Source organism: Xyrauchen texanus, chromosome 18, assembly GCF_025860055.1.
Source record: "Xyrauchen texanus isolate HMW12.3.18 chromosome 18, RBS_HiC_50CHRs, whole genome shotgun sequence".
Taxonomy (NCBI): Eukaryota; Metazoa; Chordata; class Actinopteri; order Cypriniformes; family Catostomidae; genus Xyrauchen; species Xyrauchen texanus.
Genome location: NC_068293.1, coordinates 491531 through 505910, shown reverse-complemented (window position 1 = coordinate 505910; position 14380 = coordinate 491531). Strand labels below are relative to the sequence as shown.

Sequence of the window (14380 nt, the reverse complement as noted above, 5' to 3'; positions counted from 1 at the left end):
AATAAAGATATATTGCCAAGCTGTGATCTGTGTTTTTATCAGACACTCGAGCTGCAGTGCTCCTCTCGTCTCACGTGTCATTTATGTTTTATATGATCTCAAGTCAATTTTATTTGTATAGTGGCTTTCACAACACACATCGTTTCAAAGCAGCTTTACAGAAGATCAGACATTAACAGACGATAAAACTGTAATGTCTATAATGTCGATGAATCATCATTGTGTAATTAGATAAAATACGATTCTTAATCGTGTTTAAAAATAATTAAATAATAATTGTATTAATAACTCCAGTGAGCAAGCTGAAAGCGACTGTGGCAAGGAACACAAAACTCCATAAGATGTGGATTAATGGAGAAAAATAACCTTGGGAGAAACCAGACTCACTGTGGGGGCCAGTTCCCCTCTGACTAACATCATGAATATAATGTAAATATGACTTATGTATAGTTAAACTCATGGTTTAACATTATTAACCTAAGTAAGTGTTAAGGGTCAGTGTTTAAACATCGATTTTGTTTGAACTGTAAGATTAATGATTAATGTCTTTGAAGTCCATCCTGGAGTAACTGCAGAAGTTCACATAGATGCAATTGTCCTTGTTAATTGGCTGATGAAGGCTTTTGTTGGCAGTTGTTAGTCTATGCCTTCCATTTCAAGATCGTAGTCCATCAATAGACCGAGGTGACGCAGGCAGAGATCAGGGATGTGAAACGCAGTTCAACCTGGCCGGTAATTTTGGTGCGGTTCGGTGTGGTCCATCCTAAATCCAAGGTTCAGACAATGGCATATGAAGTATCCCATCCTTATGGTTAGAGTTGGCATCAGATAATCCTCTGAAGCTGATCGTAATAGACTGAAGTGATGTTTGGCTGACCATCATCATGATTCAGCGACACATAGCAGTGGAGACGAAGCAGGAATAGTGCTGGATCCAGCCAGTTCTGGTGACCTCAGGATAGGAGTCCCGAGGTTAAGACAGAGAAACAAATGAAATAATATAAGCATAGATGCCATTCAATTTATTGCAGAGATATAAATCATGATCAATGTTTCTGGTTTCTGGTTCCGGCAGTATAAACTAAAGCAGCCTAATTGTGGGTTTGAGGATAAATTAGGTGTATGTCTGGTTAAACAGATGAGTCTTTAGTCTAGACTTAAACTAAGGGAGTGTGTCTGCATCTCGAACAGTGTTAGGGAGACTATTCCATAGTTTAGGAGCCAAATATGAAAAGGATCTACCTCCTTTTGTGGATTTGATATTCTAGGAACTATTAACAGGCCAGAATTTTGCGATCGTAATGAACGTGATGGAATATAGCGTGACAGAAGATCACTTAAGTTCTGCGGAGCTAGACTATTCAAAGCTTTGTACGTAGTTAACAGAATTTTAAAATTAATACGGAATTTAACAGGTAGCCAATGTAACAGTGATAAAATGGGGCTAATATGATCATATTTCTTGTTAGCACTCTGAACCAATTGAAGTTTATTTATTGATCTTGCTGGACATCCTCCCAGTAATGTATTACAATAATCTAGTCTTGAGGTCATGAACTCATTAATTAGTTTTTTGGCATCCGCAACAGAGAGCATGTGCCGTAATTTAGCAATATTTCTTAGGTGGAAGAATGCTGTTCTACAAACACTGGTAATTTGATTTTCAAAGGACAGATTGGTATCAAATATAACACCTAAATTCTTCGCTGTTGAAGATGATGTAACAGAATATCCATCGAGAGTCAAATTATATTGTAGTGGCTTATTTTTAGAGTTTTTTGGTCCAATAATTAGTACCTCTATTTTGTCACAATTGAGTAGAAGGAAATTTCTGGCCATCCAATCTTTTTTTTAATTGATACACTCTGCTAATTTCGAGAATTGTGAAATCTCATCAGGTTTTGAAGAAATATAAAGTTGTGTATCGTCAGCATAGCAGTGGAAACTTATTCCACGATTCCTGATAATATCTCCCAGGGGAAGCATATACATGGAGAAAAGCAGAGACCCTAAAACTGATCCCTGTGGCACTCCATATTTTACTTTTGTTTAGTTTGACAATTCATCATTTACATAGACAAAGTGGTAGCGGTCTGCTAAATATGACCTAAACCATGCTAATGCAACTCCACAAATGCCAACATAATTCTCCAGCCTTTTCAAGAGAATGTCGTGATCGATCATGTCGAATGCAGCACTAAGATCTAAAAGCACTAGAAGAGAAATGCAGCCGCGATCAGATGATAAGAGCAAGTCATTTGTAACTCTGATAAGAGCAGTCTCTGTACTGTGATGAGGCCTAAATCCTGACTGAAATTCTTCATACTATTTCTCTGTAAAAATGAACATATTTGGGAGGATACTACTTTTTCCTAGTATTTTTGACATAAACGGGAGATTTGATATCGGTCTATAATTAGCCAATTCTCAAGGATCAAGTTGTGCTTCTTTATAAGCGGTTTGATAACTGCCATTTTAAAGTTTATTGGGACATGTCCTAAGCATAGCAAGGAGTTAATAATATTAAGAAGAGGTTCTGAGATTACAGGGATAGCTTAGTTGGTATACGATCTAACAAACATGTTGTGGCTTTTGATGTTTCGATAAGTTTTGTTAGCTCTTCATGACCTATGACAGAGAAGGATTGAAGTTGCACGTGAGGAAAATTATTCGACACTGTTTTCTGAGCTGCTATGACAGATGATTGCATAATTCCAATTTTATTTCTGATTATTTCAATTTTATCTGTAAAGAAATTCATGAAGTCATTACTCTTGTGCTGCGATGTAATATCTGGTTCTGTTGAGGCTTTATTCCTAACCAATTTAGCCACAGTACTGAATAAACATCTATGATTGTTGTGGTTATTTTCTATGAGTTTACTAAAATATGCTGACCTGGCTGCTTTGAGTGCCTGTCTGTATCTACAGACACTATCCTTCCATGCACCACGAAATACTTCTAATTTAGTATTTTTCCACATGCACTCCATTTTTCCAAGCTGCTCTCTTGAGAGCATGAGTGTGATCATTGTACCATGTGCAGGGCTTATTTCTTTAATTTTCTTTAATCGAAGTGCAGCGACAATATCAAGAGTGCTAGAGAAGACTGCATTTGTATTTTGTGTTATTTCATCAAGTTCTTCTGGGCTTTGGGGTTTATTGAGTGTATGAGATAGATCTGGAAGATTATTAGTGAAGCTATCTTTAGTGGTCGAAAGAATGGTTCTACCTGAACGATAACGTGGTGTAGATTGAGTAACATTAGCTGATTGCAGCATACAAGAGATGAAGTAATGATCGAACATGTCATCGCTCTGTGTGACGGGGCGCATAGCTATCGTCACGGCAGCGATATGCTGCCTATTCTAGTACACAAAGACTGAGTGCAAATGTGACCTGTATGTGTTTGTCTAGCATATTAATGTCTTCTGTTAATATTTATACTGTTATAAATCAGTGGTTAACCGTAGCTTTTCTCTGTAAAACTTCATAGTTATCCCGTATAAAGTCTAATATTGTCATTCTGTCAGGAGGGAGCGTGGGTGAGAGGAAATAAGTCTGTCTTTGCTCTAATTATAGTGACTTGTGTTAAGGTCAATTTTCAACCAGCTGTAAAAGTTTGATTGTTGAAATTTTTCTTTTTGTTTGTTTTTTTGACTCATGTCAATTTACTTTATTTACTGAACAGTGTTATTTATTTATTTATTTATTTTTTTGTTTTGTTTTTCTTTTGTTAATTTTTATTGCCTTTCATTGGCCTTAACTGGGACAAATAAAAAGATCCCATCTGAACAAACTCATCCAACCTCTTCTGAGTGCTTTCATCTGCTCACGACGATTCAGTCACGTCTACCCTTAACATTCTGCTGCAGAATTTCTATATTATCAACATCAACTCCATATGACAGAATTAAATCTAGCGTATGATTATGGCGATGAGTTGGACCTGTTACATTTTGTCTGACTCCAAGAGAGTTGAGAATATGTATAAATGCTAATCCCAATGTATCATTTTCATTATCTATGTGAATGTTGAATTCACCAACAATTAAGTCTATTATCTACTATCTATTATCAAATAAACAATTATCTACAGTAACTACAAGGACAAATCTGACGGTGTCACATTAAGCATTATTAGATCAAAAGACTTACATTTAAATCCTGTCCTCTGAGTAACACCAAAAACTTCACTGTAAATTGTAGCAACACCTCCTCCTCGACCCTTCAGACGTGTCTCATGTTTATAACAATAACCTGGGGGAGTAGATTCCTTTAAACGAATATATTCATCCGGTTTAAGCCAGGTTTCAGTCAAACAGAGCGCATCCAATCTATGATCTGTAACCATTTAATTAACAATTAGTGCTTTGGTAGAAAGACATCTAATGTTTAGTAGCCCTATTTTTATATGATGTGTATTTTTAATTTGTTTGTTTTGTTCAAGTTTGACCTTAATCAAATTTTTTCTAAATGATTTAGTGAGGGTACTGTGTTTGGTAGTTCGGGGAACAGACACAGTCTCTATGAGATATCTAGACTCTGTGTTGTAGTTTATGTGACCTGTGTGACATCTCAAGGCAGCTAGCAGACGTTCGGATTAACCGGTTTGTCTTCTTCCTGACCTGGGCCCCAGTTAGTCAAATACTATCATTAAGACTATGAGCCAAATTACTAGAGAGGAGAGTGGCACCTTCCCTGGAGGGATGGAGTCTGTCTCTCTTTAGCAGGTCAGGTCTACCCCAAAAACATTTCCAATTGTCTATAAATCCTATTCTATTCTCCAGACACCACTCAGACATTCAGTGACACTAATCTATTATAAACCTCGTCACCACGACGAGCAGGGAGGGGACCAGAGCATATTACAGTGTCTGACATCGTTTTTACAAATTCGCACACCTCTTTAACATTATATTTAGTGATCTCCGACTGGCGAAGCCGGACGTCGTTAGTGCTGACATGGATAACAATTTTAGAAAATCTACGTTTAGCATTAGCCAGCACTTGTAAATTTGATTTGATGTCAGACGCTCTAGCCCCCGAAATGCAATTAACAATAGTGGCTGGAGTCTCTATTTCCATGTTCCTTACAATAGAATCGCCGATAACAAGGGCTCTTTCAACATATTTCTCAGTGGGTGTATCACTGAGTGGGGAGAATCGATTGCAAACCCTAACAGGAACAGGAGAGTGGTGTCTCTTTGCTGAGTGAGTATGCCGCAGAGATGTCACCCAAATGCCCTAATGCAGGGGCTCTACAGGCGGAACCAAAGTGTTTATGTTGCTCTCTGTACTACTACTCGCATCCGAAACAGTATCTACCGGCTTCTCTTTCTCACTGACCTCCACTAGCGTTCGGATGCGAGTCTCTAACTCATTAACCTTCTCCGTCAGCCTGACTAATTCCTTACATTTATCACATGTGAAACCCTCACTGCTGATGGAGGAGGCTATTGTAAACATGTGACATGCAATCCAGGAAGAAATAACATTGAGCGGATGCCATGACTTACCGCAATTTTTTTTTTGTTAGTTGTTCCTGTGCGGTGAGGTTTGAGATTGACGTGAATCCCTCACAAAATTGTTTGTTGTTGTTGTTGGTTTTTCTTGATAAGCGGTGCTTTGAGATTGAGAATCTGTGTACCGCAGAGGAGAAAAAACGGGTGCGCGCTGAAAAAAGAACACGGATGCACGTGGAATATGCGCACAGTTGAATCACGATAAGAGAATAATACGAGGGAAACCTGATGCACGCTTAAAAATGGCAGATGTTAAGGATTAAAGGCTGAAAACAGAAGTATAAGCGATGCTAAAAAAAACTAGCAGTCTACAAACACAGACTCTAGGTGCCAGCAGCAACAGGTAAAATACACGCAGATGAAACAAAAGCGGAAAAACCTGAAACGCGATAAAATGACAAAGGATATAACGATGAACAATGAATATAACGATGAACGTTTGAGAATAAGAATAAGCAATGCTAAGCAGGCTACAAACCCAAGTTATATTAAATGGCATCAAGCGACTATTTGAGAATGGAATTTTTGTTATTATTATTGCTGAGATTTGTAGTTACAAATGACAATCCACCGCGTGCAACGTTTGTTAGTGTTTTCCATGAAGACACCCGCCAGATTTTTGTAGACATCTGGAGGTGGCACAAAATTTGACGGAGACGGCCGTCTAGTAGTTCTCGATGCAGGAAAAACCCTGAATTTGCTCCATTTTCAATTCCATCAGCGACCACCAATGCTACCTAACACAGGCTACACCTTAAAATAGCTACATATTGCTTTGTTCTGACGACCTGTACGACCAGTGGGACAAGAATTCAGCCTCCAGGGTCTTTGCTGTTGTTAAGCCAAGACATGCTCCACTGTGTCTCATACTACTGTCACTGCTGGAGGTGGGAGCCGCTTCATTAGCTGACTGCTGTTCTCTTGGCTTGGGCTGCAGCAGAGCAGTGATGGGCACTTGGGATGAAGATGATGCTCATGTCAGCTTCATGCGAGTAGCATGCTTCTTACTGTTTGCGTGGCTGCAGAGTGCTCTCTCTCTCTCTCTTATATTTGATAGCTCGATAGTAGTTTTACAAACGTTTTCTGTTGTCTACTTTTAACACCCAGTCTTTGAAGTGATCATTTTGTAGCCAAAGCTCTTGAAATTGATATTTTCCTGGCATGTTTGCCTTAGTTAGCAGGTCCAGGTGACAGCATTTATTGACTAAAGCGATTGCCAGTTGTCGAGGGGGAAGGGGGGAATATAGCCTAACCATAACGATCCGCAATATGGGAAACACGTGAAATAACACAATGAAGAAAAATACGGCATGAAAACATTTATATTTTGATAAATCGCAACTCAAATTTAAACATGCTGCAAACAAAATTCCATGATATTCCATGACTTGGACCAAAAAAATATAAAATCCCCTGACTTTCCATGTCTGGACTTTTTAAAATTCCATGATATTCCAGAAATCCCATGACCCGTGAGAACCCTGGATGTGGGAAAACAGTTAAAAATGTATTTAATTAATGTTTGAGCTCAGATGATCTATCTGTGAGTTCTGAAATGGGACTTTCCTCTTTTATTAATTCAATTTGACTAATTGTTGAAACTAATAAATGCACTGTTGAAATCATGTCTAATGTTCAGTTTTTCATTCAGAAAATCTCAACTTTATAATAAGGTTCCATTTGTTAACATTATTTAACTACATTAGTTACCATGAACTAACAATGAACAATGCTTTTCCAGCACATATTCATATTGGTTAATGTTCATTTTTAACATAATATATTTTTTAAGTCTTGTTTGTAAACATTAGTTAATGCACAAACTTATAATGAACAATTCTATTTTTATTAACTAACATTAACAAAGATTAATATGGATATAATATTTTCATGGTTCACTTTATGTATTGCATTTTTTGGGCATTAGGCCCACATAAATCTACATTTACAAAACACACATTCATTTATCCAGAACAACCAAACTACAGCATAACTGATGTCAATCAAATCTGTAATTATTACCACCTGCATGGACCATGAATACCAGCGAGTTTCCATGGCGACAACATCCTGCATTCTCGTGTATCTCTTGGAGGATGGAGTGCTCGGCATCTTGTTTGTTTGGGGGGGGGGGTTCTCTCAACTTTCCTGATGGGCCACTGTAGACAACCGGTTCGTTTTGACTGAAGCGGAAACGATCGTTGTCGTGCGCGCTGGCGTGGGCGCGGTTTGGCGCAGATGGAGCGGCTATTGGACGTATCACGGATCCGTTAATCGAGGCGTCTGTAGGGGGGCCGAGAGGGAAGCGGCGCGGCGGCGGATCCCCACCCGTGAGCATGGCGGCGTGTATTCACGAAGACCGGAGAGAGCTGAAAGACATGGAAAACACTAATGTCGCTTGAATTAATCGGATCATAAAGGATTCTATTAATTCGCCGGTACCGAAAAAGATAGTCGGCGGGTCTTTTTTTTTTTTTTCTCCCATAGGATGGTGAGCTGAGCAGAGGAAAAGAACAAGTTACTGGTGAACGCATCTTTTCAGCCGTTGTCCGTTGTGAATCATAGGCGCGTCTGGGCCGCCGGTGCACCGGGTGTCTCCGTGATCATGATGCGCCGCTGCGGGATGCGTGTTGTGCGAGGCTTGCGGATATCGGCGGACATTCTTGTTTAAACGCACTCAAACATGAACATCATTTCCACGTCGAGTGCCGTGTGAGTTTATTTCGATTTTTACACACGTTCAGACAGGAGTGATGCGCGAGTATAAAGTGGTGGTCCTCGGGAGCGGCGGGGTCGGTAAATCCGCCCTCACCGTTCAGTTCGTGACCGGGACTTTTATCGAGAAGTACGACCCGACCATCGAGGATTTTTACCGTAAGGAGATCGAGGTCGACTCGTCGCCGTCGGTGCTGGAGATCCTCGACACGGCGGGCACGGAGCAGTTCGCGTCAATGCGGGACCTGTACATTAAAAACGGACAGGGCTTCATTCTGGTCTACAGTCTGGTCAACCAGCAGAGCTTTCAAGACATTAAACCCATGAGAGATCAGATCATCCGAGTGAAGAGGTGAGACGGGACCTATAAACGTCTCAAATATCTGCGTGTTTTACAGCTTTGGCTTCTGATGTCATGTCGGGTTTTTTCTCAAAGTACTGAGTTAATAATATGAACTATATTTTATATCACTATCTTTAGCATTGTGTCATTTTGAGTCTAATTGGGCCTTTACATTTGATGGTATTAAAACACTCTCTAGAAATGAATGGAAGTGATTTATAAGTGATGCGATTCACTCATGCAATATAGTCAAGTCAATTTTATTTGTATAGCGCCTTTCACAACACACATCGTTTCAAAGCAGCTTTACAGAAGATCATCATTAACAGACGATAAAACTGTAATGTCTATAATGTCGATGAATCATCATTGTGTAATTAGATAAAATACGATTCTTAATCGTGTTTAAGAATAATTAAATAATAATTGTATTAATAACCCCAGTGAGAAAGCTGTAGGCGACTGTGGCAAGGAACACAAAACTCCATAAGATGTGGATTAATGGAGAAAAATAACCTTGGGAGAAACCAGACTCACTGTGGGGGCCAGTTCCCCTCGGGCTAACATCATGAATATAATGTAAATATTACTTGTGTATAGTTAAAATCATGGTTTAAAATTATTAAACTAAGTAAGGGTTAAGGGTCATTGTTTAAACATTGATTGTGTTTGAACTGTAAGATTAATGATTAATGTCTTTGAAGTCCATCCTGGATTAACTGCAGAAGTTCACATAGATGCAATTGTCCTTGTTAATTGGCTGATGAAGGCTTTTGTTGGCAATAGTTAGTCTATGCATTCCATTTCAAGATCGTAGTCCTTCAATAGACCGAGGTGACGCAGGTTGGAGTTGGCATCAGTTCATCCTCTGAAGTCCATCATAATAGACTGAAGTGATGTTTGGCTGGCACAGGCTGCATTTAGTCATCATCATTCAGCGACATGAAGCAGTGGAGTCCAACACGAAGCAGGAATAGTGCTGGATCCAGCCGGTTCTGGTGACCTCAGGATAGGAGTCCCGAGGTTGAGACAGGGAAACAAATTTAATAATATTAGCATAGATGCCATTCAATTTATAGCAGAGTTATAAATCATGATCAATGTTTCTGGTTTCTGGTTCCGGCAGTATAAACTAAAGCAGCCTAATTGTGGGTCAGAGGATAAATTAGTTGTATGTCTGGCTAAATAGATGAGTCTTTAGTCTAGACTTATAATATACTGCTGCTTTGAACCTGATCCACAGTTTTAAAGATGAGGAAAATTGCTTTTGTATGCATTTTTTTCAGGTATTTATCGGAACCTTATGATGATTTTGTGAGGAGCACGTCCATACAAATAACACTAAATGCTGCTATAGAACATTTTTAAACTGTATATGATGTATATGTAAATGGCATTCAGACCATGTCAGTGTATTTGTACAGACTGACCTCACAGTGAATTCAGAAACAGTAGGCGAAGACAGTTGAAGCGAGTTGTTTTAGTTGCACTGGCAGTAATACAGTGATGATGAATGCATGTTTTATGAACTGTTCCCCCAAATCAAACATCAAACTTAATAGGGCTATTCGATTCTTCTAACATTTAATGTTAGTCCACGATTAATCCACTATTCTGCAATTATTGTAAAGATTCATCATTTGCTCTTGATCGATTATTCAGCTTGTGTCCTGACTTAAAAGGTTGTATTAAACATGTTTACTAACAATAAAGAGGGAAAAAAAATCATCTTTTAAAAATACCTCTAAATGACATTCACTGAATTAAAGGGAAAAAATATTTTTTTCTGTAAAAAAAAAACTATTGTTATCAAATGTTTTTGTCTTGCTTTCCATTTAAAAATGTCTAAAAATCCTTAAAACAAGAAACATTTACTTGAGAAGCAACATATAAGAGATTTACACTTGCTTTTGAGAATGTATCTTAAATATAAAAGTATTTTTTCACTTGGTTGTACTTCTGCGAGTGCAGTAAAGAGAAAATATACTTATATTCAAGATCTAGTCTCTAAGTATATTAGAGTATATTTACAGGGTTTTTCCTGGCCCAAAATGAGGCGGAGGTGGTACCATACTGATCAAAAAAGTGACGTTAAAAACACGTAAATATTGGCTTTGCGTTAATAAACTACTAATGACCTGACAACTGAATACTAGTGTTCATTTTGTCATCTGTTTTTTTAATTTTGTCTTAGTCTTCATCCTGTGCCAAATGTCCTTTTTAGTTTTTATCATATTTAGTCAACCTTATCCTATTTTTTAGTCAAGTTTTAGATGGAAAAAGTCTGGACTTTTTAATGTAGTTTTAGTCTCTGAACACTGTAAACATTTTAGCCATAAGAGTATTATTGATAAGCATTTGTCAATCTTGTCTATCCAAAACCTATATATATATATATATATATATATATATATATATATATATATATTTATATATATATATATATACACGCATACGCAAACACACATTTTATTGTTGTTGTCATTATAGTGTTATTTTTCACATAAGATTGATCTTATCATTATGATCTCATGTTGATGACATTGCGAGCTGCAGACAGCGGGGGTGAGACGAGCGTCTCCGTGTTAAGAGTGTGCATCATCCGGCGGAACTTTAAATCTCTCCCGGTCTCGACTCCCGCTCAGATTGGGTCTCTTCCGCGACTGGTTGAAGCGGCTCTGACCGCACAGAGATTTGGAGTTTGTGTTTATTTACATGTCACACTCCCGTATTATTTGAACTTTAATTAAGGATGAAATAAAGATATATTGCCCAGCTGTGATCTGCGTTTCTATCATGTGTCATCATTTATATTTTATGTGATCTCAAGTTATATTAAATTACATCAAGCGACTAATTGACAATGGAATTTTTGTTATTATTATTGCTGAGATTTGTAGTTACAGATGACAATCCACCGCGTGCAACGTTTGTTAGTGTTTTCCATGAAGACACCCGCCAGAGTTTTGTAGACATCAGGAGGCGGAATGAAATTTGACAGAGGAGGTCGCCTAGTAATTCACTATGCAGGAAAAAACCTGAAATATCTTATATGCTGCTTCTCAGGTCAATGCATCTTTTTTTAAGTGTTTTTAGATATTTAAATATATATATATATATATATATATATTTTTAATATTATTTTCAACATTGTCTAGTTGCTAAATTAAATGGACGTTGTTTTAAATTAGTTTTAGATATTATTTTTGGAAAAGTCAAAACCAAAACAAATCAAATACATATTTTGTTGCAGTGTATAATGGGGTAAAGACTATCTCTCTTTTCTGTTCACTTCAGTCCATCTTTAACTCACACAAAAAAACCTCTCTCCTATTAATAAAGCTGCTTATTGTGAATTTTCTTCACATTAAGAAATGCAGTGACATATATTATGATTCAATAAGTCACGAGTCATCACGTTATAATCTAGCTGCAGCAAGAGCACGTGAGGGGACGAGTGTCTCCGTGATGCAAGTCTTTCTTCAGCGGAGCGGCAGCTCCAGCTCCACAACAAGAGTGCTTCTGTATTTATTTACTTTGTATTTTCTCATTATAAATCCCTCATATTTTGCGATCTACATAAGCTGAAGCTGTTTGGAAAATTTAGAGTGCATCTGGAGTGTGATCTGTGTAATTCTTCCTCTCCTCAGTCAGTCGTGAACTGCAGTGCTGCTCTCATGCGCCATCATTACAGTTTAATGTGATCTCATGTTGACAACGAAATTTTACTTGACAATTACGTAGACTAATCGTTTCAGCCCTAAAATCGAACCATCAGTAGAGTAAAAATGTGATGTCAGAGGGAAAAATGCAACCTCCGAATCAAGCTCGTCACTGATTATGCAAATTCAATTACTTCCTGGTTTCAATGTTCTGAACTCGGGTCTCCCACACTGTGTACACTGACGTGCTGTGCATCCGGTTGCACCACAGGGGAAGGTAAAAACACTGGAGTCGATACAAACATGTCTAAAAGAAGATGCCACTTGTCAGTGATTCGCCATAATGTGGCCAATCCGAGGGCACCATAAAAAAACCTCCATAAAAGTACCACAAAGATGTCTTATGCATGACTTATGTACAGTATTACAAGTCACCAGATATTGTTTTGTGTGAGGAATAGATTGAAATTTGAAGTCGTTATTTACTGAAATCCTTTAAGTTTAAATCTGCACAAGTGACATAAGGTAAGTGACAGGATTTCAATTATGTGAAGAAATATTTCTCAACTTATGATGTCTTAACTCGAATACATTTCTTGTTTATGCAGAACAAAAACAAAGATATTTTGCCTTCATGTCTGTTTTAGAGCTTAAAAGTGTTAGACCTCATTGACTTGTACTGTATGGATATAAACACACCATCTCTCCATCATACAATCTTTGTTTGTGTTCCGCAGAAGAAAGTCATGCGAGTTTGAGATGGCATAAGTGAAAAGTGATGAAAGAATGATCATTTTTGGGTGAACTATTCCTTTAAGGATCAGGTCAGGATACATGCCATATAAAGAACATTGGTCCATAGACTGAATTGTACTGTTTTTTAATATGACAGGCTGATGGGAAATGATTGGGAAGAGAGATGTGGGGCGAGAACACTGATGTTCTTATGTTCTTATGTTTAAAATATATGGTTTAAAATGTCACTTTCAGGAAGTTGATACCATGATTTTTAATAGTAAATGTGTTGCAATTAATGGCTATTTACCATAAAATGTGTCTACTCACATGAGCTTGCACTTGATTTTCCAGAGTCCAACAATTTTGATGGCAAACTTTTCAATTTAAGAATTATGGAAGATTGATGTAAAAATGTTGCTGCAAATCAAATCAAATCACTTTATTGTCACACTACCATGTACACAAGTGCAACAGTAGGTGAAAGTCTTGTGTGCAGTTCCGAGCAACATAACAGTCATGACAGTGACGAGACATATACCAATTACAGTAAACAACATATTTACACAACACAATTTACATGTCAAATGTACACATACTTACACAACACAATATTAATATACAATGTACAGTAAACAATACACACAATATAGAATACACAATATACAATAAGTAAGAGTATATGAAATATATATAGTTGTTCTATTGAGGAGAATATATTGACAGTCCAGTGTGAGATTATAGATGAATAAAGTGCAGTGCTGATTCTTGATCGTGAGAGATCAAGTGTTCAACAGTCTGATTGCTTGGGGGAAGAAGCTGTCATGTAGTCTGCTGGTGCGGGTCCTGATGCTGCGATACCGCCTGCCTGATGGTAGCAGTGAGAATAGACCATGACTCGGGTGGCTGGAGTCTCTGATGATCCTCCAAGCTTTTTTCACACACCGTCCTGGAGGGAGGGAAGCTCACCTCCGATGATGTTTCTGGCAGTTCGCACCACCCTTTGCAGGGCTTTGCAGTTGTGGGTGGTGCTATTGCCGTACCAGGCGGTGATGCAGCCAGTCAGGATGCTCTCTACAGTGCTGGTGTAGAACCGTGTGAGGATGTGTGTTCATTCCAAACTTCCTCAGCCGTCTCAGGAAGAAGAGGCACTGGTGAGCCTTCTTCACAACGGCCTCAGTGTGGACGGACCATGTGAGTTCCTCAGTAATGTGGACACCGAGGAACTTGAAACTGCTGACTCTCTCTACCGGTGCTCCGTTAATGATGATGGGGCTGTGTTCTCCATCTTTCTTCCTGAAGTCCACTTCAAGCTCCTTGGTCTTACTGACGTTGAGGGAGAGGTTGTGCTCCTGACACCACCGTGTCAGAGTGTGCACCTCCTCTCTGTAGGCTCTTTCA

At 38.4% G+C, this 14380-nt stretch overlaps 1 protein-coding gene across 1 annotated transcript in view; it reads left to right on the top strand.

The window, feature by feature from the left end:
- The first annotated feature begins 7750 nt into the window (after positions 1–7750).
- The window catches only part of LOC127659131 (ras-related protein Rap-2a), a 38424-nt gene continuing 31794 nt past the window's right edge, over positions 7751–14380 (top strand). The window contains exon 1 of the mRNA XM_052148796.1: positions 7751–8591. Coding sequence (XP_052004756.1) covers positions 8278–8591 — 314 coding nt within the window. The 5' untranslated portion in view covers positions 7751–8277. The remainder of the gene's footprint in view (positions 8592–14380) is intronic.